Genomic DNA, 27,279 nt, shown 5'->3' on the forward strand with positions numbered 1-27,279 from the left:
GTTTAGTTTCAACCCTAATTAAACACACCTGATCAAACTAATTGAGTCCTTCAGGCTTGTTTGAAACCTACAGGTAAGTGTGTTGGAGCAGGGTTGGAACTAAACTGTGCAGGGCTTCGGCCCTCCAGGAATTGAGTTTGACACCCGTCTTATGCCATGGTCACACTGGAGCAGGGGTGCTCAATCCTGTTCCTGGAGATCTACCTTCCTGTAGATTTCAGTTGCTACCCATATCAAACACACCTGCCTGTAATTATCAAGTGGTGTTCAGGTCCTAATTAATTGGTTCAGATGTGTTTGATATGGGTAGCAACTGAAATCTGCAGGAGGGTGGCTCTCCAGGAACAGGATTGAGCACCCCTGCACTAGAGTTTGAGCATGCAATATTCTGTTGTACGGCGCTGCAAAAAGGGGCAGAATTAAACTAGATCATTAAACATTTAAAAAGTGAGCGATCGTTCCATATTTTACATTTCTGTTCAGAGAGGTCATGTTTTGATCTTCGATTGGTCTAATGCAGCCATGTGATGCGATTTCGCAGGTCAGTTCACCAAGCATGAACTTTGCAACGCAGCGAACTGCGAAATGGAAGTCTATCGAGTGAAAAGTTCAGTGTGATCATGGCTTTACTAGAAACTTTCTGGCAGGTTTGTTGAGAAGTTAAAGCTAAAAATTGGCAGGACACCTGCCCTCCAGGACCGAGTTTGGGCACCCCTGTATTTTTGGTTTGATATCAATACTTGGATTCCCCGCTTCAACTGCTAGAGACGTAAAAAATAAGTCAGCAAAGTGAACTACTGTCTTGTTTCTACTGAGTTACTACTAAGTAGTTCAGTATGATTTTGACACAGGCCAACTTGAACGATCTGCAAAGTTCAGCAAGGAGTCTAGCTAAGGGATAGGCAAACTTGATCCTCAATGGGTCAGTGTCCGTGCAGACTTTTGCTCCAACACTAATCAAACACACCTGAACACACCAAACAGTGTCCTAAAGATCACTGGAAAGCTACAAGCAGGTGTGTTTGATTAGGGTTGGAGCAAGTCTATGCAGGACACCGGCCCTCCAGGATCAAGTTTGCCCATCCCTGGTCTTGTTCCACCATTTTGGTATCATAATGTTGTGTTATACCCTTTTAAAAGGGTCCCAAAACTGGCACAGTTTGCCATTGTCCTACTTTTAACAGTGGAAATGGAAACAAATGCATACAGTGCTGTAAAGTTCTGCATACCAAATCAAATCACCGGATCATATCATATCATTTCACATATATGAGTGCAAATGAGCCATAACTTTACTTGAATGAAAATTTAACATCACCATTCATTACTACATTGGCTCAGTTATGTTGTTCAATGGCTGCAGTGAAAACATCCTATTTGAATGCCTAAATTGTATATCTAAACAAAAATACACAACAGTGAAATGTAAGATGCTGCTTTTGATTTAAAAGGTAAGACAAAGCTTTCAGATTCGGGCTTTTGCCGCAATATGCTGTTCGGTCGGTCACCCAACACGTGGGATCTGTGGCAGTGCTGATAACCTATCAAAGACAAATACACTGTAAAGTCCCAAATGTCAGATAGACCTCAGGGTTTGGGTCGCTGTGAACTGCCTTCAAAGCCAGTGCTCAATTTCCAGATAGCACGCTGTGGAAAAGAGCAACCTTGACCTGAAACGTGACATTTCGTAAGGGTTTAGCTGCCACTCAAGCTTTTGAGGTTCACCTTGGCCGAGGGGGAACAGCAGGTTTGGCCAGCTGGTGTGCTAATGGCAAGCACCGTAGAAGTCTTGCTGTTTTAGGCCCAAAACATGCAGTGGGAACAACCGGAGGCCTGCGGCAGCTGCTGGCTCTTATCAACACCTGAGCTTAACACAAAGTGAACGGGTAGGGACAAAAATGGACAGGGGGAGAGCTTGAGAACATGAGATAATGAAGAGAGGAAGAAAACGGGGCAAATCCTGAGTGGCATTAGGTTGGGTGGCTCAGAGGGTTGTGGAGAACAGGAAGCTGACGGCTTTGCCACCCTCCACTCGTCTATAGAGCATGAAAACTAGGCCATGGGATTACACATGAACTTTCCCTGCTGTGCTGAGAGCACAGTTCTACACTACCTTCATTAATAACATTTAAAAGGACAAAACAGACATGGCAGTTGTTTTAACTTTTTATTACAGTGCTCGCAATGAGAGTATTTAAAGTCCCCTGCTTTTTATTCGCCACAAATTTCTACAATTATTCCTGGTTGAATGGCAGTCATGAACAGCTCAAAACAGCATGAAAACAAACTACCTTTTAAGTTAATTTTCATTTTGTTTCAGTGTACTTTATGTATATTTAATAAAGAGGGATACTTTACACATACAGTTGAAGTCAGAATTATTAGCCCCCCTTCGGATTTTTTTCTTTTTTTAAATATTTGCCAAATAATGTTTAACAGAGTAAGGACATTTTCACAGTATGTCTGATAATATGCATATATATTTTTCTGGAGAAAGTCTTATTCGTTTTATTTCGGCTAGAATAAAAGCAGTTTTTAATTTTTTAAATCCCATTTTAAGGTCAAAATTATTAGCTCCTTTAAGCTATATTTTTTCAATAGTCTACAGAACAAATCATTGTTATACAATAACCTTCGTAATTACCCTAACCTGCCCAGATAACCGTATTAACCTAGATAAGCCTTTAAATGTCACTTTAAGCTGTATAGAAGTGTCTTGAAAAATATCTATTCAAAAAAAAGAAAAAAAAAAATCAAATATTATTTACTAATAATTCTGATAATAATTACTAATAATTCTGACTTTAAATGTATATTAAGATCAATTATGCATTGTATGTGCTTTATTTTTAGCACTTATTTTCTTTGTGAAGTGCAATTCAATAATATGAATGCTTTGAAGAAAACTATTGAAATTGTTTTATTCAGTCTATAGGCAAATTTCTGAAATAAATTCAACCTGGACCACTAAACACAGACCGCATTTCAGCTCAGCATTTTAACACTAATCTGCCAAAGCACCGATATTTTCATGTAATGCAATTCTGGCTCAAAAAAAAAGTGTCTTTAAGAGCAAAGGCGTGCGTGGTTTTATATTAACTCTTTATTCAGATATCAGATAGCCACACCTAGTACCTAATGCCTAATATACAACATTCACCAACTTCAAAAAAACAAAACAAAACTGATTTATACAATTTACATCTCTCTGGAACGATTCATGTAAAATTAAAAAAGAAAATAAAACATCCACAAGTCCCTCATGAAATGAACCCACGGAATTAGAATGTTTCTGATTGGCGATCTGCAATGAAGCCTTCGATTTTTAGTGTTGCGATGATTTACAGATACGAAACAAGAAAATGAATGTTTGTCATGATACTGGTCGAAACTGGACACTTGCAGGCACAGACGGAGGGAGCGGGAGGGGGCGTAAGGAATGTTTGACGGCAAGAGAACCCTGGCAACCTGAGCAGGTGTTTGGGGTGGTGTGGTCCTGGCCCCATGTGGGGGGTCCCGTGATGTTCTGGAGCGGCTGAAGGCTCATTTCCTGGGCTGGTGGATGTGCTGGTTAAGGTGCTGGCCAGCAGGCAGCTTCTGTGCTGAAGGCACAGGTTTCTGATGGGCCACCTGGGCAGCAGCAGGGGTGAAGTCTTTATCTCCCTGAAAACAACCAATGGCAATGCAGGATTATCATTTGTGCATAAAAAAGGGAAATGGTAAATGATTTGTCAGCAGTTAAGTACATTAATACCAATAATTGATGCAATTTTTAGTCCAAGGCAACTTTAGTTTTCACATTTTGCACCACATTGTTTAAATAGCAAATCCTTTTGTGCCATTTTGTGAACTCATGGGTGTGCTGGTCTAAAATAGAGGTGTGTTAAGGCGCATTGTTGGCACTTTGCTTTTTAAAAAAAAAAACTGAAATACACTGCATCATTGACCAACTAAAAGCAGGTCTAAAGTCCAGTGCAGAGTGCATTAGTTATGTGCCTGTGAGGGTCCAAATGCTTACACATTACTTAATACACACAAGATGTACAGCAATACACAAATATTTTACATGAAAAAAAAACAAAAACTGAAGGATTAAAACGTTACAAAAATTATTTTTTTCTACATATAAAAACCACTGCCTCCATCATTTTTTCAGATCATTCATGCCTATTTGCATTTGTATAATATTATTATTAATATTATTTTTTATTATATGCATATTTATATTTATTTGGATAAAATCAAATTTAGATTTCTCCACCTGTCAGGTTTTAGATATGTCACCATATGGGGGATAAGGTTAAGACATGTGTTTGGATACAACTCTTGGTTTTTAGATCACAGATCTTTATTATTTTTCATTTATTCATTTGCTGAAAATAAGAAATGAATTTAGTTAATAGTTTTAAAAATAAATCTTTGCACTTAACAAATGAAACTAAATGTGTAAGCTAATGAATGTCTTCAGTGGAGTGGGCACAACACCGTTTCCTTATCCACGTAAGGAGTAAAGAGTAAAGACAAAGTAAAGAGGCCAAATGGAGGAGGTTCATTCTTTATCCTCGTGCAGATTGTTTGTTTGTTTAAATGTATTCTCATTAGAGAAGTGTTCAGTTTTTCCATTTACAAACTCTGCCATGTAAATAGTAACAGTAATAGAAAATAGTTATGTCCTTAATGCTTTTGTGCCATGTGGTTTTGACATTGGACTTAGATCGTTAAAATAGAGCCAATATACTTCCAAAATGCTGGTAACCATTGAATTACAGTTTATGAATAACCGATGACCACACTTTCAGTTAAAAATCTAGCAAATAAGTTCTAGTAACAAATTATAAAAAGTTACATCAGATTATTTTTCATTCAAAATCAAACCATCCAAGGGAAACATTTATTTGAGTGTATACAAATACAGTTGAAGTCAGAATACAAGCAATTTTTAATTTTTAAAAACAATTTTAAGGTCAATATTATCAGCCCCTATAAGCTATTTTTTTTGATAGGCAAGTTATTGTATAACAATGGTCTGTAGACTAATTACCCTACCTGCCTAGTTAACCTAATTAACCTAGTAAAGCCTTTAAATGTGACTTTAAGCTGTATAGAAGTGTGTTGAAAAATATCCAGCTAAATATTTTTTAATGTCATCTTGGCAAAGATAAAATAAATCAGTTATTAGAGATGAGTTATTAAAACTATTAGGTTTAGAAATGTGTAGAAAAAAAAAAACTCTTCTACGTTTAAAAGTAATTTGAAGATAAAATAAAGAGGGGGTTAAAATTCAGGGGGGCTAATAATTCTGACATCAACTAAGTCAGGGCTGTCCAAACTCGGTCCTGGAGGGCCAGGAAGTTTTTAGTATATCTAGTAAGAGCTTGATTAGCTGGTTCAGGTGTGTCTGATTAGGGTTGGACTTAAACTCTCCTGGACACCGGCCCTCCAGGACTGAGTTCGGACAACCTTGAACTAAGTTTATACACCCAATATAAAAAGATCTGACTAACTTTTTCATTTAATGACGCAGCCTAAGAATGATATTTAGTACTGAATTATGAAGAAAAAATGCACAATACATTTAGATTTTTTTAGGTGGAGTAGAATGTTGATGGTGAATGAAGTCATTAAAAAATGATGTATTTGAAATTGACCACACTGCTTGTTGTAAGCTATCAAAATCAACAAAGAGCAATAATAAACAAGCAGACAGAAAGCGGAGCATAAGCATTACAGAAAAGATCAGAAAAAAAGAGCATTAAACATTTAAGCGTTGATTAAAAAGATGCGTCTAAAAACGACGATTAATATCAACTACATGTTTTGCAGTGTAGTTAAAAGCCCCTTTTCTGCCTTAGTTTCAAGTTTATTAAGATGAAAAGAAAACGGCACGCAAAAGCATCTGAATGCAGTCAACTGATGCCCAAATAACAAGAAAGCAGCGGTCACAGACATTCTTCAACACCACTTTAATCTGTATGAGTGAGTCTTTCAGAGCAAATATGCGGAGCTTTTGAAGTAGATTATGGGATGGACAGTCCAAGATGTGCCACATGCCAACACTGAACAAAAGCGAGCCATTTCTCAGCTTTCTGTCTGCTTACCAGCTCGCCGGAGGACAAAAAGAGCCTCAGATGTGACTATTTAGAGAACAAATATTGCATAAATTGTGTCACTAGAAGCAGTTTGGATCACTTGGAAAGTAAAAAGAGAGCAACGCCAGAGTAAAAGACTCCATGTGCATCGTCCTGCAAAGTCACTTGTAATAGCAGTGAAATGCAATCAAACCCTTGCACATTTGACATTCACATATAATAATAAAATGTCCCTCTCATGATGTTGCACGCGCAGATTGATGCATTTAGTCATAGTATCTATCAAAACATAATAAATCCTGAGACGTGGCCAATCGTGTGGCGGCGGAGAGGATTAAGGTCAGTTCAGGCTGGAAATGGACTCAATGTGACGAGACATTCAGCAAACCTCATCATTCATATCATCATCTCAATATGTGACGCAAGACGGAAACGCTTTAACTGAGAAACCATCTATCTGTGTCTGAACATCAGATGAGCATGAGGGATTTTAGATATAAGCAGGTTTAGCACCGCTTTGGATTTTATTATTAACTATAATCAATCTTAATACTAATATTAATATTATTAATACCTGAATATTATTAAGAAATTAACTGTTTATTAGCACTTATAAAGTATCTTATTTTAGATCCCTAATCCTTCCCAATATTTAAACCAGGGGCGCCCAAACTTTTTGTAATAGAAAACATAACTTTAAGCCATCTTGCTAATGCAGTATAACATTTAAAATGAAAACTTACTGCAATAAAAACATAAACAATCACATGTATAACACGGTGGAGTTCAATGATGAATACACTCAAGCAGAATCTGCCTTTGCATTGACTTGTCCTCCATGTGTCGGGTGTACAGTCAGAATTACAGTGTACACATTTAAATTAAGACTGCATCTGAAATTACCTACTGAAATGTACTACTCGACCATTAGAGGAGTATGTTCTATACAGTATGAATGCGAGTAGTATGAATGGAGACGTACTACATCTGCCATTTTGTCATCATTAAGTGACATACCTGCGTCAGTTGCTTTGTTTTACCCCCATTTCATGAATTCTCTCACGGTGTATCATGGAATGCATACAATATGCAGCTTAAATAGGATTCATTTACTCCATTTAATTTCAGTTAATAAAGGAAGGAAACAAAAGGTTACATTAGATTTGAAATGACAATCTCTAAACCATGCCCATCATTCTTCCTCTATTCTTAGATGGCGGGCAAAATCAAAGGTTACTACAGGCCAACTTTGGCCCTTGGACCCTAGTTGGGCATCCCTGGCTTAAATAGTCTACTACCTTACCAACTATTTAGAAGCAGCTTATTAGTAGTTTATTGAGCTAAAGGTCGTAGTTAACGGTTTGTTAATAGAGTGAATTATACATTAAAATAAATGTTAAACAAAAACTTTTGTTTGCAGAGAACAAGTTTACAAGTTTGAATATTTTTGGTTCTATATTGTATGTGCTCTGAAACTTTGACTTGAAATTCCTTAAAGGTTCAAGACACCCTCAAGTACTTTTAATTGAGATTTTAACAGATTTGTGTGTGTTTAGCATCAGTAAGGACACTGTCAGCACCTGTCAGCTTTAATTGTGGGGAAAACTGGATAATTTTGAGCTTTTGTTAGCTAATTTATTCTTTAAAATGATTTTTGGGGCGGGATCATAGCGACTGCTTATGAAGTAATGACTTGTCGGTTTCTCATTATTATTCATAGCAAAGTTTTCTTATCCTATGAAAAGACCCAGCTTTTTATTTATGAGAGCATGTGCTTTCTGAAGTTAAGGTAGACCTGCCAAGCTGTGAGATGCAATGACTGGGTAAGACCACGTCCACGCACGGCAAGCAGTATTTAACCGTTCATGAAGGGTTGTAAAGTTATGCGTTGTTTCCATAATCCACAGGGTTTTTTGCATGTTTTTTCCCCCTGTCTGTTAACAGTTGAGTTCATTACAATTCAGATACATTGCCTATATCCGTGCAGCTGTTTTTGCACATGTTTAAAAATGTATAAAAAAAAAAATCTGAGACGGACATTAACTAAAACAGGCGGGTTTCATGGCCCTTTAAGTGTGCTTCTAAAAATGAGTGACAACAGTGATAATTTTAGTCAATTCAATTCAATTCAATTCAGCTTTATTTGTATAGCGCTTTTACAATGTAGATTGTGTCAAAGCAGCTTCACATAAATGGTCATAGTAATTGGAACAGTGTGGTTCAGTAACTGGAACAGTGTGGTTCAGGTTTTAGTGTTTAAGTTCAGTTCAGTTCAGTTTAGCTCAGTTCAGTGTGATTTAATCATTACTGAGAGTTCAAACACTGAAGAGCAAATTCATCGATGCATAGCTCTACCAATCCTGAACCATGCGAGGCAGTGGCAACAGCGGAGAGGGAAAAAAAACTTCACCTGATGGGAGTGAAGAAAAAAAAACCTTGAGTACCAGACTCAGTTGGGCACGACCATTTTAATTTCTCCGCTGGCCAAAAGTCTTGAAAAGTCTCACTTAAATCATAATATGACATTTTTCATATTGTAATAAGATGAATGTATGAGTGTAATATATACACAATTAAGATCCTTTTAAATTGATTTGTGTTGAGCAAACATGAAGGAATTTTGTGGAACCCAGCATTTGTTATTTTTCAAGTGTACACTTATACATACATATATACATACATGCATTTTTTGTTAGACCATTAAATTAGTTACATTTTATTAAATACTATAAAGAAATAGTTAGCCTGATTAATTATTCAGGTATCAGAATTATATTAGACAAACAACAATTTAAATACAACAGTTGCTTTAAGCTAGTTTGAGAAAGTTAAACACACTGGTGTAGATCAGCAAAGCTCTAACTGTTAAACGAGGGATGACCTGACCTCTCCATTTTATGACGCAGTAATGAACGGACATTCACACCTACCTTAGTGACAACTCCAGAGACCACAACAGGCAGCTTTGGTGGTCTGAAGATTAGGAAAAAAAAAAAAGAAAACAAGTTAGAAACAGAAATCTATAAATTTGAAATCAACAAAACAAAAGTTTCCAATGTATGTGCTAGTTAATGAAGCATTAGCAAAGCAGATGACAAAGTGTTTGCGAAAGCACTCTCATTTCATGGCAGCAACAGAGTGTAAATAAGCTTGTATATTAATCAGTCTCCGCATTTTGAGGATCATTAATTCTTCCATAGGGAATATGTGGAAAGGAACATAAACAGCTGCGTAGTGTGGTAATGAATAACGCCACTCATATTTCAGAGGAATGTGGGTTTCAGCCAGACTGGGCTCAATAGTGCAGCCTTGTGTCCGCATCCAAAGACACATTGACACTGGATTTATTCAGAGGTGAAGGACAGAATTTGACCTAACAAATGTTTTCTGTTTGCTAGTACAAGTAGCAGTGAAATGAGGTGAAGTTTACTAGCATAAAAACTAATTAAAAAAATACAGATGTGAATTTAGACAGCAGCTTGAGATGTGCATCTGAATCAACAGAAGGAATTCCTAATGGTCCATCTATATTCTAATTACATAAATAACTTATGCTAATTCATTTGAAATCATTTAGCTTAAATGCCTTTTAAAATGGTGTTTCAGCAAAATAAAAGTCTCCATGTCATTCCTTATATTAAATTTAAATAATAAAAACCATGATAATTTATTTTCTCAAAGACTGATGATAGATATTCTTATATAAAGTATAAGTATGTTCTTTTTCAATTTATTAAATACATAAAATAGTTTGTTTCTTATGAATTGTCTTAATTTCTGAATGCAGTATTAGAATAAATATAAATCTCAGTATTTCCATAATTTATTATTATTATTATTATTATAACCTTTATTTTCTCAAAAGACATGTTGAGATTAACATTTTTTAAACACTTTTCAAGAGTGTCCTGGCCAAGATTAGGAAGTACATGTCACATGAAAAAAAAAACAATTGACAGTTAACCTGAATAATTAACATCTACAAGCTACAATCAATTTGTAAATCCTTTAAACTCTTTTTAAAAGCATTTAGTAAAATCAATTCTTCAAACAGCAACTTTGTTTGTAGATTATTTTATGCAAAAAGTGCTGCGTATTTAAAAGCCTTTTTTCCCCCATCTCAGTCTGCACTTTAGGAACAGACAGTAAATAAATATCCAGTGACCGAAGGCCATAGCTAAGGACAGGTTTTTTACAAATGTAATTTTGTAGATATGGGAGTTAACCCAACGTAGATTTGTAAACAAAGATATGCCAATGCTTGAGCCTGAATGGACTAAGCAGACCAAACGTGTACAACAAAATAATTACCATTATATTAATTTATATTAAGTACGATTATAATCAAATTATTATATAGTGTGTATTCCAAAATATTTTTATAATATATTAACCTAATAACATCATCTATTAATCCAAAATACCATCTAAATATAATGATCTATATGATTTCACGATCAATAACATTTAACTTTAGTTTTCAAAGTTTGGCATTCATATTTAATATTTAGTATCAATAGCTTACATATACTATAGATTAATAATGATTTGATCAAATGCTTAATGAAAACATGTAAATTTACATAAAAATACTAAATATGAATTATTATTCATCAGAAAATAAATGAATAATTACAAATTCTTTATTTTTAATTTATGAATTATAAAAAAAATTAAAAAGTATTTTAAAGCAAAATGCACATTATGCTATTACAACATTGCTATCTGTATACTGCAACAACAACAAAAAATTATGTAATTATACAATAAATTACAATATTGGACACACTATGCATCATAGACAATCATTTCAATTAACTTTTAACAAATGCATTGCATTTATTTTCTGAAGCCGAAATACACCGTTGAGCTGAAGGTCAACAGGAAGAATGATTATGAAGGCAGGAGCTCAATCAGAAATAAAGCCTCATCTTCATCTTAGCACATCGGATGCATGGACTGAATGCTAATGCTTCAAATTAGCCACAGAAACATCGTCATATAGATTTCAGCATGTGTGATTGACGTTCACCAAAATCACCAATTACAGCAGGATAATTCCTCTAATTGTGCTCGAACATGCTATGCAATATCATGGACAGGAGATTGCCTACAGTCTGCAGTGATGTTGTCAAGTGAAAAGTTATCCATCCATCCATTTATCTGACCCTGGACCATGTCTTATATTGTACTGGTATATTTTGAACATAGCCAAAAAACATTGTATGGGTCAAAAGGATAGATTTTTCTTTTATGCCAAAAATAAATTGAATATTAAATGTAAAAAATATTCCATGAAGATAAATTTTATATTTAAAGCAGATCAAAACTTGTACAATTCTCTTTGAACTTAATTTAGACAACTTTAAAAAGACAAAAATCCCAATAGTTGGATTTTTTGAAGTAACTTATTTTTTCAGGTTTAGATAATGCATAAATGTAAATTTACATAAACTTACACTAATGACTTTTTTGTGGTCAAGGGTAACATACAGTATTCGTTTTATTGCATAAAGGAAAATATATAACACAAAAATAGCTATTATTATTATTATTATTATTATTGTTGTGGTTGGATGTTGCTTTATTAGATACAAATAAAAAATATAAATATAAAAATATAAAAATAGTCTAATTATATACTTATTATTATTATTATTATTATTATTATTATTATAGCAGGGAAAATAAAGTATTGAACGTCACCATTTTTCTCAGAAAGCATACTACTAAAGGTGCCGTTGACTTGAATTTTCCCCCAATAAAAAACAAACAACCCCCCCCCCAAATCTAATTGCTTTACAAATTAAGTTATGCATAATAAAATGAAAAGACAGGTAAAAAAGTATTGAACACATGAAGAAATAGAGGTGTAGAAAAGCAGTGAAAGCCCAGAGAGCTGCTGAAATCTCTTAGTAGTTCTTCAGCAACCCTCTGCCCTTCCTCATAGTAAATAAATATTAGCTACTTCAATCCGACAACTACATTATCTGAATGATGAAAATAAAACCAAAGTGGACATTTCTGCAAAACAATGATCCAAAACAGCCAAGCAAACTCTTAAATGGTTTCAGAGAAAGAAAATCAAGCTGTAGAACGGCCCACCCAATGACCTAACCTGAATCCAATAGAAAATACAAATTAAAGATCAGATTTGATTGACGAGACCCATAGAACCAAACGATAACAGATTTATATAAAAAAAAAAATTGAATGACCTTTATTATATGAAACTGTAACACCAACAACTCTTGCAGCAACAACATCAAACATGACGACAACAACAAAGAAAGTAAATGATGACAAATATCTATTATTTTGGGCGAACTATCCCTCTAAACCTCATAACAGTTTTCAAGGCCTCTGTGAACATGCACATGTAGCAACCATTGGAGTCTGATGTAAAACCAGGTGCTCCAGGCTGCAAGTAAGGTACAAAATGGCCTATAAACATTCCCGAGGGACAGGGAATTTACCGGCACCATCTGAGCACAGAGCAGAAACATGGCTTCAGGCCTGTGCTAGCCGTCAGCCGCAGAAATGACTCTCATTCATTTTCCACAGCCAAGCATTTCCCTTAAAGCACAGAGTCAAAAGAGAAGGTCAAGAGTGATAATCGACCTTGAAGAGAAAAATGGTCCAATCGAAGAAAAAAAAAAAAGAATCGTAAAGTCAAAGCAAAAGTTTTGTAGTGTGTACTCAGGGAAAAAAGCTAGAGACCAATTGTTGATCACCGGGCAGAACACATCCAGATGTCTCTACATACCTGAAGTGACATGAAATGCAAAGCTGAGACATAATTTTAACTGAAACATGAAGACTGAGAGAAACATATCGCACATGATATCTCTAGACCAGAGCAGTTAATAAACATGAAACCAGTCCTCATTCAGCCCAACTGATAGTTTTTTTATGTGCTGTCACAAGGCTGAATGATTACACTTTTTTTGACAAAAAGCTGGATATTTGTTGTGCAATGAAATATAGCATTAAGGCTTGGTACAGCCTTCTGTACCTCTCACTGTGGCTGATGCGCAACTTTAAAAAAACGGCATGTGCCGTGGGTCACGGCAATCATTCGATGCAGAAGTATAAACCAGCCTTTACTAAACGACAAGGAGACATGCCTGGGTTGTGCTTCGACAGAAATTACTTCAAAGACCAGTCAGAAAGGAAAATGTATCGATTTGTGCTGGTAGCATAATGGTACCATCAATGATACCATCATGACCCATAACATGGTACCTACAAGTAAAGTTTGTGATCATATCTCTGTTTTGTTCTGTTGATATGTGATGCAAATAGACGTAGCTTGAAACAGATGGAAATATGACTGGTTTGTGTTTAGTTTCTATTGAGATCCTAGTGTGGCTGCCATTATGACCCTTGGTTTTTGAGCACAGAGTGAGTATACTACAATAGATGTAAACACAAGAGGAAATTATGATTTACAGATGTTTTTGACACTACATATGAATGGCCTCGTAAACAACAATGGAGGACATACAGCAGATGTTCTTGCTTCTTAGCATGTCAAAATGACAACAAACTTTGTTTAAGATTGTGTTATTATGTTGTCTTAGACAACATATATATATAACAAATAGATGGCTGTGAATTTAAAAATGGCAATTCCCGAGTTGTCGTTTCTCTGGCTTGTTGCACACACAAGTGACAATTCTCTGTAAACCAATCAGTGTTCTGCGGTGAGCCTAACTTCATGCATTATAGTTTGATGTTATGGAATGGAAACAACGGAAACAAATTTATACTGTATTGTGCTGCTTCTATCATTCTATCAGAAACGTACATTTTTACATCTAAAAATGAGCCTTAAAGGTGTATTGCACGCATTTTATGTTAAATTTAATGAAAATGTGACAGGACAGACAGACAAACATGGGGACAATAGTAAAATAGTATTTATTTGTGGAATTTATCTATAATTTCATGTTTTTAATCAATTAATTTGAATTATAACAACTTAACATGGCCATTTCTGACGTTTTTTCCCCCCTAAATAACAGTGTTTATCATAACAAAAACTATTAAAGGCGTAGGTTCATTTGGGCTGAGGACATGGTCAATAACAGGGTTTGAACATTTATAAAGTGTTTTTAATAAAGAAAAGAAATCTGGGAAACAAATGAATGACATATTCCCTTACAGAACAGCTCACAGAAATCAACTATCAGTCCAATTTAGACATCTTTTGGGGATCAAATACTTATTAATCATCGTATACATGGTTTTTATTTCAAGGACAGATAATGTATGTTTCTGTAAAACGTCCCATCTAGAAATAAGCCATTAAGGATCAATTCATCAGTGTCTTGAAGAGCGGGATGCTTCACAAACAAGAACACATTTGATTGGTCAGAAGATCTGATAAGAAGCTAGGTGATGTCTTAAAAACGATTTATTCTTATTATTTTCATAAGTGAGACACGAAAGATTGAATGCTTATATCTACTAAATGTGAATTGTGTTGCAGTTTTAAAACACACTAGCTTATAAATCACTTTAAGACTAACATATTGACATTAACACCCCAAAAAACATTAATGTTGATTTCAGGGGGACTTTAAGACTGAACATAAATGAAGGCATTGTGAGAAGCTTTGGCTGTAAAATGCTGTGAAATGAGGAAGATGTCAGACGTTTGTGGCTTTCATCTTCCTGTGCGGAGGCAAAAAAAAACTCCAAAGACAGTTGAAGACAGTGAAGAAGGGAGAGAGTCTTGCTGAAGGGATAATCTTCCTTTGAGGCATAACAGTTCTGCACAAGCTGCTTCATCACTTCCTATCGTTTAAAAGAAAGCTCTGTATAAACTCAGATTAAACAGACACTCTTCATTTAAAAACTCATGAATCTTATAAAACCCCCTTTCAAGAAAATCTGAGACTTTGGGATCAAGCGCAGAGTTATTAAACGTTATAATCCAAATTATTATTTTAAGAAAGGAGCAAACAGGATTCTTTCTTCTGAAGAGTTTTAGTTTGTTTACAGTATGATGAACGGAAGATAACAGATGCCATCTATCGTTTTCTCTTCAATAAAGTCAGTCAGGTCAAATGTTTAAATGCTGGCATGTGATTATTAAGTGGTACACTTTGAGCATTGTGCACCAATTAAGAGTTATGGTATATAAAGATGTTAATAATGAGCATGTTAAACGCATAGCGCTTTCTTAGCGATGCCAATCCACACCTGAGGGTGGCAGCAGTGAGCTAGAGTTAAAATGATCAAACCAGGCTAGAGATAGAGGAAGCACTGAAGTCAGAACAAAAGAGCCTTATTCAGTTTAAAATCATTGATGAAAAATCACATACTGAAACACATCTCAGGGCAAATAGAGATCAATAGCCCTTTGAAATATTTAATTGTTCATCTTGAAAAGCTGAGCTCCTCCTGGTATGAATGAGAGTGAAAGTGAACAAGAATGTTCTTGATACAAATAGATTCAATTAAATCATCCCTCTTTTTACATTACTATTCAGAAAAAATAAATGTTATATACATATATAGGTAGATTACTAGAGAATACAGCAAAATAAGACATCAACTAAGCTTTAGCAATTAAAAATCCATTAAAACTGCAAGCTGATAGTGTCAATGTTGCAAATTGGTTTCAGTTTTTTTCAACAGTATTAATATTTTATTATAACAACAACAAATAGTACATACACTACTGGTCAAAGTTTTAAACAATTAATAGAAATAAAGTGAATAATTCATAGAAATCTAATTATTATTATTTTTTTATTTTAACTAATTCAGGGTTTCTGCTGGTTTCACAAAGTCAAATTAAAGACTTTAAGACATTAAGACCATTATCAATGAAATTTCAGACTTATGCAGGGCTAATGATTAAGGATTTTTTCTAATGGCCCCCGAAAAGATGTTTGCTTGGCCAATGAAAAAAATTATAATTAGTCATTAATTATGCTAACTTACCCACGTATTTTAAATAATGTGTAAAACAAGCAAACCCTAGTTGTATACATATATAAAAAAACTAAAGAAAACTTAAACTTAGAAAACTATAATAATCTAAATGTATTTACAACAGTCTGTCCAGGTTTGTGTCCTCCTCACCACATATGGTCTATAAATACACAGAGAACTTTTAATCCAATGTTTTTGTCAGGAAGATACCATATTGGTAAATAAAAGTAATAAATGGAGTTTTGTTAAAAGTTTTACATTTACATTTAGTCATTTAGCAGACGCTTTTATCCAAAGCGACTTACAAATGAGGACAAGGAAGCAATTTACACAACCAAGAGCAACAATGAATAAGTGCTATAAGCAAGTTTCAGGTCTGTAAAGTCTAAGGGAAGTATTAGTAGTATTAGTATTTTTTTTTTTTTTGTACAGTTAGTGTGATATTCAGAGAGGCAATTACAGATTAGGAAGTGTAGTGGAGACTAAATAGTTGAGTTTTTAGTCGTTTCTTGAAAGTAGCGAGTGACTCTGTTGTTCTGATGCAGTTAGGGAGTTCATTTCACCAACTGGGCAGATTGAGCGTGAGCGTTCGCGAAAGTGATTTCTTCCCTCTTTGGGATGGAACCACGAGGCGACGTTCATTCACAGAACGCAAGTTTCTGGAGGGCACATAGATCTGCAGAAGCGAGAGCAGATAAGAAGGAGCAAGGCCAGAAGTCACTTTGTAGGCAAACATCAGAGCTTTGAATTTGATGCGAGCAACAACTGGCAGCCAGTGCAAACGGACTAGCAGCGGAGTGACATGTGCTCGTTTAGGTTCATTGAAGACCACTCGTGCTGCTGCATTCTGGAGCAGTTGAAGAGGCTTGATAGAGTTAGCTGGAAGCCCAGCTAGTAGAGAGTTACAGTAATCCAGTTTGGAGAGAACAAGAGCTTGAACAAGGAGTTGAGCTGCATGTTCAGATAAGAAGGGTCGGATCTTTCTGATGTTATAGAGTGTGAATCTGCACAATCGAGCAGTTCTAGAGATGTGGTCAGAGAAGTTTAGTTGGTCATCAATCGTTACTCCAAGGCTTTTCACCATTTTGGATGCAGTAATGGTTGCCCCGTCCATCTGGATTGAAAAGTTATGGTGTAGAGTCGAGTTGGCAGAAACTACAAGCATTTCCGTTTTTGCGAGGTTCAGCTGAAGATGATGATCTTTCATCCAGTGTGAAATATCCAACAGGCAGGCTGAAATGCGAGCTGGAACCGAGGGATCATCAGGATGAAAAGAGAGGTATAGCTGGGTATCATCAGCATAGCAGTGGTAGGAGAATCCATGTCTCTGGATGACTGGTCCTAGAGATGATGTGTAGATGGAGAAGAGAAGTGGCCCAAGAACAGAGCCTTGAGGTACCCCAGTGTTTAGATGCTGTAGGTTGGACACCTCACCCCTCCAAGACACCCTGAATGATCTGTCAGTGAGGTAAGATCTGAACCATTGTATAAAAGTGCCCGCAACGCCCAGTGACTCGAGCGTAGAAAGCAGGATCTGGTGGTTGACAGTGTCAAAAGCAGCTGACAAGTCCAGCAAAATGAGGACTGATGATTTAGAGTCTGCTTTAGCCAGTCTGAGATCCTCCACGACCGAGAGCAGGGCAGTCTCAGTTGAGTGGCCTTTCTTAAAGCCGGATTGCTTGTTGTCCATGAGATTGTTTTGAGTAAGAAAGTCCAGGACTTGATTGAACACTGGATGGGTGTCGGCCTGATTGGATAGCTGCACATGGACAAAGGAAAATGAAGACCTGATTAAAATGCTTTATGACCTACAAGGCAAAATTTCAGTGAAGTCAAGACTTTTTAAAGCCTAAAATTAAGTTTTGGACATTTAAGACATTGTAAGACTTTTTAAATGCCTGCAGGCAACCTGTAAATGCTTCTTCAAATCTTATGCTTAAAAAACTGCTTACAAAAATATAGCATCATCTCAAATGTGGTGAAATAATTAATCGTTTAATAAATGTGCTTTTACTCTATAAAGTTAAATAAAAATTTGCAGGAAATGTCTATTTTTTGTATTATTTTTAATAATTTAGTAATAAAAAAAACACATTATTGCCTGTCCATATGTTCTGATCAAATGTAGCATCAGTTATTAAAAAAGCACAACAATCTTTAAAGCACTGATAGAATGAAAACACAAGTGATTCAGTTCTTGTTCAATTAAAAGTAATAGATTATAATCTTGCATTGCTTTTTAAAAAAGTAACTAAATGTAGACTTTACTTTTTAGGAAAATGTGTTGTGCTACTCTTTTATCCACCTGGGCTGGGCTTGCTTTTTTAATAATAAATATATATAAAAAATTACATTTTTGAAAAATGTAAAGCTCTTTTTCATCAAAAGTGAAATGTGAAGTGAATAAAACTACAGCACAGAAGAGATGTCAGTCTATAAATAAAAAAAACTAATAAAATGGTGTTACTTTTTAGAAAAAGTCACTCAGATATTTTCTAGGAAATAAGAATGCATTAATGTGATTATGTAATGCAGAAACTCCAACTCCTGCATATATAATGTGTGACAGAGGTTTGTCAGAAGGAAGCCCTCTGGTAGAAAGTGACAGTGAATCTGTAAGTTATTTTACAAGCGCAGCTTCACAAGCCTATAGACAACTGCTGCAATTAACAAGTTGGCACAGACGTGCAAAACCACCTGTTGTCATGGCAACCACATGGCATAGCTTTTATTTACCGATGAGCTAAATCAGGAAAAACCAGCAGAAATCTCTTGTCTGGAGCTGAACACTACAAACGAAGCATAATCAGACTGGACCAGAAGCTTTCTGCTCTTCGACATTAACAGAATAAAAACTACTTACAAAAACATAGCAATTGATTATTTTTCCTTATAAATATTTCAAAAACTGCTTATGTATTTCCTTTATTTTAAAGAATAGTGAATAAAATAAAAATTTAAATAATAAAAAAGTAATATATTATAGTAAAAGTTATAATAAAATTCTAATAATAATCTAATCTAAATCTAACAATAATTATTATAAAAATACTACTATTCATGCAGATACTGCATGAAGCGACATTTCTAATTAAATTATAAGAAAAATGTATAGAATTGTAATATAATAACAATAATAATGTTTATAAAGTATAAAAGTAACTACAGATATTTTAGAATATTGTACGCTATTATTATTATTATTATTATTATTATTATTATTGTTATTATTATTATTTGAGTAATAGAATAAAACACATTATAAATATATATCTCATGGTACAGCATTACCAATAATAATGTTTCTATTAATTTTGTTGTAATAATAAACACTTACATGTAATTCACATTCAGTTTATTTATAACATTTATAACATTTACCTATAATAAACATTCACATAAATGTGTTAAATATACTTTTATACAACAGTTCTGTTTGTTTCTCGAATCTGATTGGCTGATAGCAGTGATATATTTAAGTAATATCAGCACCCGTACAGCCTCTTTACCCTTTGTGTATTACTCCGCCCACATACAGCCAGCAACAAGCAGACTACAGATCTAAAGTTTAAAAGATGCTTGCTCAGCTTGCTCAACTGTCAGCTTATGATTTGAATCCAATGCGGAAAGTAGTTCCTCATACAAAAGGGTTTTTGAGACTCTCCATGTTTGATTTTGTTTTTATATACACAATTATGCCGTCAAACTGTTATATAAACGCAATACCACACTCGTAGCAGTGCGATATGGCTGTATATCGGCACTGGTGGGGGCACTAAGGCAATGCACGCCTCCCACCAGTGCCGATATACAGCCATATCGCACTGCTACTCCTGTGATGTTGTTTATTTATATGCTAATGTAATAATAAGAATAATAATAAGAATGATTGAATATTATTTTATATATTTGTTATTTTATTTATTAGCCTTCAACAATAACAATACATTAAATATTACTATTATTGGTCTACAAATATTGCTATATAATACTATTACTGCTATTATTTCTTTTGCCAATTATTTATTATTATTTATAAGTGGGTAAATCAACCATATAAACCATATAATTTTTCTATTATCAGGTAAATATATTTATAGATAATTATAATTAGCTAGATTTGACAGTAGCACAATGTATAAAAAACCTCTCAGAGTCATATACTCATGCTGGTAGCTGAAACTATAATCAAATGAACCAAAATATTTAACAAACGAACACATGAGGTGGATCTGAGCAGGGGTTTGTTAATTTGAGGTGTTTCTGTTCTGCTGAGCTTTCAGTGTGGCCTGATGAGGGGTTCGAGAAACCACACACACACACACACACAGGTGGTCATGATATGACAATACAGCTCTGATGAATGGCTTGCTATAATTACTATTATCTGATTAAACAGCCCTTCCCCTCTAAAATTAACAGATGTATGGGTAAAACGGTGTCAGTATCTATTCATTAAATTCATACAAGACCGCTTTTGTAATGAGAACAACCCCTGAGGTTTTTCTTATAGTATAAATTTACATTCTTGTAATACTGCATTTCAGAAGACATGTGTGAACATAATAAGTACCCGAGGGCCCTGAAAAAGCTTCAAATTTAGTTAAGTATCTTGAATGGTATAACAAAAGTTGTAATTATCATTTTTACAAGGTCTTAATTTTAGGGTTGGAAAACAGAAATTGTTACATGTGATGTAATGTGACTATTAAACATTACAGAAGATGACTATATTAAATAAATGTGACACGAACGAACACTGCGATATTTTGTTTTTCTGTATTATGTATTGCTTTACACAAACATGTGACACAACAAGACTTACAGTATACTCTTATAAAACTATTGTACTGTAAATTGAAAATACAATTAATTATTATTATTTAATTAATGATATTAATATCTTGATTTCAAACTGTAGAACTTCAAGCTTTTATTTAATTTTACTTTAACATATTATAAAATCCAAATGAAGACAGCATGTAAAGTAAAAATAAACTTAACATTGGCCCTGTTGCAATGTCGTTGAATAAAAATGATTACCTGTTGATGAGGTATGGCAATGTTTACTTTGTTGCTTTATAATGTTTTAATATTGTGATTTGTTATGGTGAAATAATGTTGGAAAAAATATATAAATAACAATTAAAAAAAAAAAAAAAAAAAAAATATATATATATATATATATATATATATATATATATATATATATATATATATATATATATATATATATATATATATATATATATATATATATATTAATATAATATAATTATTATTATTAATTTAAAAAAATATATATATATAAATAATGTATAAAAATAAAACAAATATATAAAATAAAAATAGGTATACAAGTCAAAATAAAATAAATAAATAAAACAAAATTTGTGCTGATTGTACAACATTTCTATCTCTATTGAAGGTATCAATGTCAGTATAGTTAATAAAACACTATAGTATTTACTATAAATACAATCAAAGGAACAAATGACATTTTCAAATATAATAAAACAGAAAACAGTCAGTTTAAACTGTAATAATACTTTACTATTTTAATTAATTGATGATCAAACACAATCTATATACATAATAGACTTCTTTCAAAAACATGAATCTTTTGCATCTAAACTTTTACTGTACTTGCATTGTAAGCATTTTATGGTGTCATTCCAGCATTATATAATAATGAGTGGCATAAAAATAACAATAATATCTTTTACCACAATATTTTAGTGCAATAGATTGTACAACATATAGATATCGTGATAGACCTATCTGTTATTGTATTTTCCTTTATTTTCATTCATTCATATCATACTCTAAATAATTAAGTAGGGTTGTCCCGATCAGGTTTTTTTGCCCTCAAGTCAGAGTCCGAGTCATTTGATTTTAAGTATCTACCGGTACCGAAACAGGATCCAATACTTCTATATTACATAAAGGCTTAATTGAGACATGGGAGATAAGGATGAACTCCATATGTCTGTGGTGAACGAAACATCTTATAACAGGACAAGTAATTTATCAGAAATCTTGTTATAAAGGGCTGGTGGTGAGAATAGTGGTGAGACAGCATTTCAAATCAAGGATCTACGTTTGTTTTTGAGGCGTCTTATTCGATTTGTTGTGTTGAATGTAGCTTTTTCCTTTCCACCTCTTGCAATACCAAGTTTACATCTCACAACGTTGGCAATGGGATGTTGTCATCATCAACTTAATAATACCTCCAGACCGCAAACATACTCACGCTTTCCACTTCAAGCTGCTTCCTTGTTCTACTTTGCCGGCATTTAACCAATAGCGTCTCTGCAACAAAGTGATGTCATGCCACACATGTTGCTGCTTCTGCGTGAAGTCAGAAAGTGTCACCACAGAACTAGGTGTTAAAAAAATAATGAGATATATTATTTTTCCCAGTGATGTGTTGCAGCTGGAAGGGCATCCGCTGAGTAAAACATATGCTGGATAAGTGGGCAGTTCACTCCGCTGAACCTGTGGCAACCCCTGAATAATAAAGGAACTAAGCCGAAAAGAAAATGAATGAATGAATATATATATATTATATATTTTTTCATATATTGTAATCAAGTCCTGATCAGGAGGTAACATAAGATTCCAATCGAGTCTGAAACCATGTGATCGGATCTGGACATCCCTAAATAAGGGTAACAAATAATTTATTACTTTTTTTTTTTTTTAAAGAATAGATGCAACTTGAAGAAAAAAAATAAAAAATTGCCATAAATGTGTGTGGCGACCTAAAATATTGCTTACAATCGTAATCCTTTAGTTTCTAGCAGAAATTTAGATAACGCACAATCTTTTTCTCAAAACCACTGGCAAAGTCAGATTTGGACTTGATTTGTGCAGCTTCATGTGCATTTGAATGGCAGGCGGAACATTTGAAAAGTAACTTCTGTGGTAATGAGATAACATATAGCTATAGAGAAATCTTTCCGACAACAGCAGTGAGGCAAATTTAAGCAGATTAACTGAAACAACACACCAAGACCCCATTATTCCAATAGCGTCAGCACACTTGGCTAAACAGAGGAGAGAGGGAGACGAGCGTGGAAATAATTGTCATCAAACTGTCAATTTCTATTTTCCTTCTATTGTGTTGGTTTATTAAAAGTCAGCATCTCGTGCCCATATTCAGCAGTGCTTCATCCGCAGCTGAACGCGCTTTAGCAGGGCCTGAAAGGTGATGTGGGCTCCCCCTCTAAGCGCAGAGGATGAAGTTTCTGTAAAGTGGGCAGAAATTGACTGCAGTATGTGAAAATAGTCGCGAGTCGGCCTGTGAGCTTCTGCTCCTGGGCTCAGCTAATGGCCTGAATCTGCCTGCCAGCTATTAGCAGTCACACTGCATGTTTTACAAACACTATATTACTGCCTCGTGCAATCTGTTCACAAAATCTCAAGTGTCAACATACTGAGATTGCCTAATGCTCTGGTTAATTAGGTCAAAGAAAACAAACAAAAAATAAAACAGTAAATGTCACAAATATTACATGTGCAAAAAAGTGTTTCAACAGATTGATGACTGCATTATTTACACTACTGCTTAAAAATTGGGGTTCTGTTAATACTTCTATTCAGCAATGATGAATTTAAATGCTCAAAATGTATTCAAATGCTCAATAATACATTAAAATAATCCCAAGTAATAGTAAAGACTTTTATTTTAATTCATATTATATCATATATAATTATATGGGGAGAAAGAGCTAGGGGAAGGATCAGCAAAGGACCTTGAGCTGGGAAACAAACTCAGGTCCCTTTAGTGCTATGTCGATGCACTAACCACTATTGGGTACTGGAATATTATAATATAACACATTAGTTTGAAAAATATATATACATAAAGTCAAGTTTTGCAAGATATTACGCAGCACAAATGTTTTCAACAATAATGATATACATGAACTAATACTTAAAAATCTAAATATTAGGAAACAATTAAAGTCTATTCAGAATTAGTTACTTAAAGAAATATGTTTTACTTAATGAACTTTTTTCCACAATAATGCCTCTAGTACATCATCTTATTATCTTTTGTGATAAGCCCGTTTTATTTTTGGTAAAAAAAATGTTTTTTAAATTAAATAAAAAAAAAACTTGCTGGTTGAATAGAAGCAACTTTAATTCAGAATTTGCAAGGTATGAATACTGTTGGGCTTGATTGTAAATACATGCAATGCTATGGATTATGATTCTTGAGCTTACGTAAGGAAGGCGACACAGTGGCTCAGTGGTTAGCACTGTTGCCTCACAGCAAGAGGGTCGCTGGTTCGAGTCCCGGCTGGGTCAGTTGGCATTTCTGTGTGGAGTTTAAATGTTCTACTTGTTTGCATGGGTTTTCATCGGGGTGCTTTGGTTTCTCCCACAGTTCAAAGACATGCGCTATAGGTGAATTGAATAAGCCAAGTTGGCCATAGTGTACGTGTGTGAATGAGTGTGTATGGATGTTTCCCAATACTGGGTTGCAGCTGGAAGGGCATTCACTGTGTAAAACATATGCTGGATAAGTTTGAGGTTCATTCCACTGTGGCGAACTCTGATGAATAAAGGGACTAACCTGAAGGAAAATGAAACAACACAGAAACGCCAACTGACCCAGCCGAGGCTAGAACCAGCGTCCTTCTTGTTGTGATGTGGACATGCTACCCACTGTGTCACCGTGCAGCCCAACTGCAATAATACTTTACTATTTTAATCAATTTATGATCAAATACAGCATCTAAACATAATATACTTCTTTCAAAAACATGAATCTTTCCTATCTAAACTTTCGAACAGTACTACATCTCTTTTTATTTCATTATCTATATTTTAATTAAAATACACTACCAGTCAAGAAGGATTTTTTTAATGTTTTAAAATAAGCTTCTCCTGCTCACCAATGCTGCATTTATTTAATCAAAATACAGTACAAATTGTAAAATTGTCGAATGTTATTGCACTATTAAATAACTGTTCAAAAGTACTTTATAATTTAATTTAATTATTTATTCCAGTGATTTTAAAGATGAATTTTCAGCTTCATTACTGCAGTCTTCAGAGTCACATAATCCTTTAGAAATCACTCTTATATTAATTATTATTATTATTATTAAATGGTGATAGTAATAAAAGCTGATATTTTGGGGCCACGTTAACTGATTGCCCTTTAATTGCGATCTTTGGTGCGATCTTTCAACCTTTTAACTGGAGACACGCTGACATTTTAGCTTTTGCATCTCTTCTTGCTAGGCGCAGAATACTGTTGTCTTAGACCTCCCCACAACCCCCCTCTATTTCGTTGTGGCTCAAAGATTTGGTCTTCTTTTTAAAATTGGAGAAAACTAAATCCAACATCAGAGGTTGAGGAGAACAGTTTTTTTGAAAAATGCCAACAATTTATTGCATTCTTTAATGACGTAAAAACCTTAGATGTGGATTTATTATTATTATTTATTTTATTTAAAAACTAAATTCAGATGTTGACACTTTTATTTAGATTTTTTTTGTGGCTTGTTGTAAAATGCAATATCTGCAAGAATAAAAATTCCATGTCAAAAAAATATATAGTAATAAAAGCAATAATGACTGGAGTAATAATTTCATTTGAAACTACATTCAATAAGAAAGCAGTTATTTAAAATTTTTATAAATATTTTTACATTTTTTTTTACGTTTAATGAGCAGACTAATTTTCATGAAAAACATGAAGAAAAGAAAACCTGATCCCAATTTTGTGAACAAAAAGTTTCTGAAGGCAGTAAAAGCATAACACATTATAAAGTTCTAATTTATATAAACGAATAATAAGAAAAGAACCTGCAATAACACTACATAGTTTAGAATAAATTTATATTAAAAAGCACAAACAAGTGCTCTTGAGAAAGTAAAGAGTGTCAATCTATAAAAGAAAGCTTTTGATTAAATCTGTACATGTGGTCATTTGAACACTTTTATAACAGATGGAAAACTTGATGCATCTCATTTGACCAGTGATATGATCAAGGAAAATGCATGTTAATAGCAGGTTGAAATGGGGTTCTGGGTAAAGACAGGGACGATGGTGGAGGCTCCTGCATCATGAGTGAGCTCACCAGCATAGCACATCACATTAGTGTCTTAGAGCCATTCCATTTTGGCCTCCGATCCATCTGAGAAGACCAAATTACATTTGACAGGTGGTCCCCAGACAGTGCCACTTGACTTGCTGCGACAAATGTGCAATTTTTTCATCAGAAGCCACCTGCTTACAGGCCATCTCTCTGCTGGCAAAGTGAAGAGGGAGGGAGAGAGCGAGCAAGACATGGCGTGCATGTCTGGAACATTCAGCACCCAGACACACTTAAAAAGCCATTAATTTCTATGATAAAAAAATAAAATACAGAGAAGGAACGTTGCAATCATCGACACTCAATTTAGAGATGGAAGTTCTCACTCCAGAACTGACCAGAAAGATTTGATGATCTGATCTGTGGCTATGGAAAGCATGAGATTTCATCTTCATCCAATTGAAAACTTTTTGTTTACAGGTGTGTATGAGAGCTTTGTGAATGAATTATGTTGGTTGAGAACTAGTTTTAACCAACCCACATCTAAGAAATATAGTGTAAGGACATGTCTACACTTTATTTTAAAAGAAAGAGAAGGCAATTTCAGAAAGGCTAGCAGGTGCTAAAGCTAAATATCTTGCCTGGATATTCACTGCCCAAAGCAGACGTTAGGCCAGTAGGGTTTTAACCAAACCTTGAGGTTTCGGGCTTAAGAAGTTTTTTTGGCTTTAATTGAGTTTTGTCACCACAATAACTTGTCAACCAGCTAAATTGCTCTGGGTTAGAAATCACAAACCCTAACTGGACCAATGTGCTGTGAGAATATGGATATTTTATCTGATGCAATTAAAGAACTTTCAGTCTTTTTTAAAACTCCAAATAAAGTCCTTTTACACAAACTATTGAGTCAAAATTGTATTTTGTAGGTAATCACTTATTTATATTATATTAATTACAATTATTACTACTTGTGCTAATATTCAAATAGTTTTGCATTGTCAACTGGCATCAATAATAACTGACATAATAATGTGCCTTTATATATTAAAGAACATTTATGTATGACTGTTTAAATTTAAAGCTTTTAAAATGACCGTCGTTTGAGCCGTTTACGAACTTACATTGTTAAAATCAGTGGATTGATTTACTCTGCTATAACGATATTTTCTTCAAGCTGATGTCTTAAT

General features: G+C 34.3%; 1 protein-coding gene across 1 annotated transcript in view; it reads right to left on the reverse strand.

Moving 5' to 3' along the window:
• Nucleotides 1-3,081: 3,081 nt before the first annotated feature.
• dap (death-associated protein) overlaps nt 3,082-27,279 on the reverse strand; it is a 33,712-nt gene continuing 9,514 nt past the window's right edge. The window contains 2 exon segments of the mRNA NM_131572.2: nt 3,082-3,663; nt 9,020-9,062. Coding sequence (NP_571647.1) covers nt 3,544-3,663; nt 9,020-9,062 — 163 coding nt within the window. The 3' untranslated portion in view covers nt 3,082-3,543.

The sequence above is a fragment of the Danio rerio genome, chromosome 24 (assembly GCF_052040795.2).
Source record: "Danio rerio strain M-AB ecotype USA chromosome 24, GRCz13ab, whole genome shotgun sequence".
NCBI lineage: Eukaryota > Metazoa > Chordata > Actinopteri > Cypriniformes > Danionidae > Danio > Danio rerio.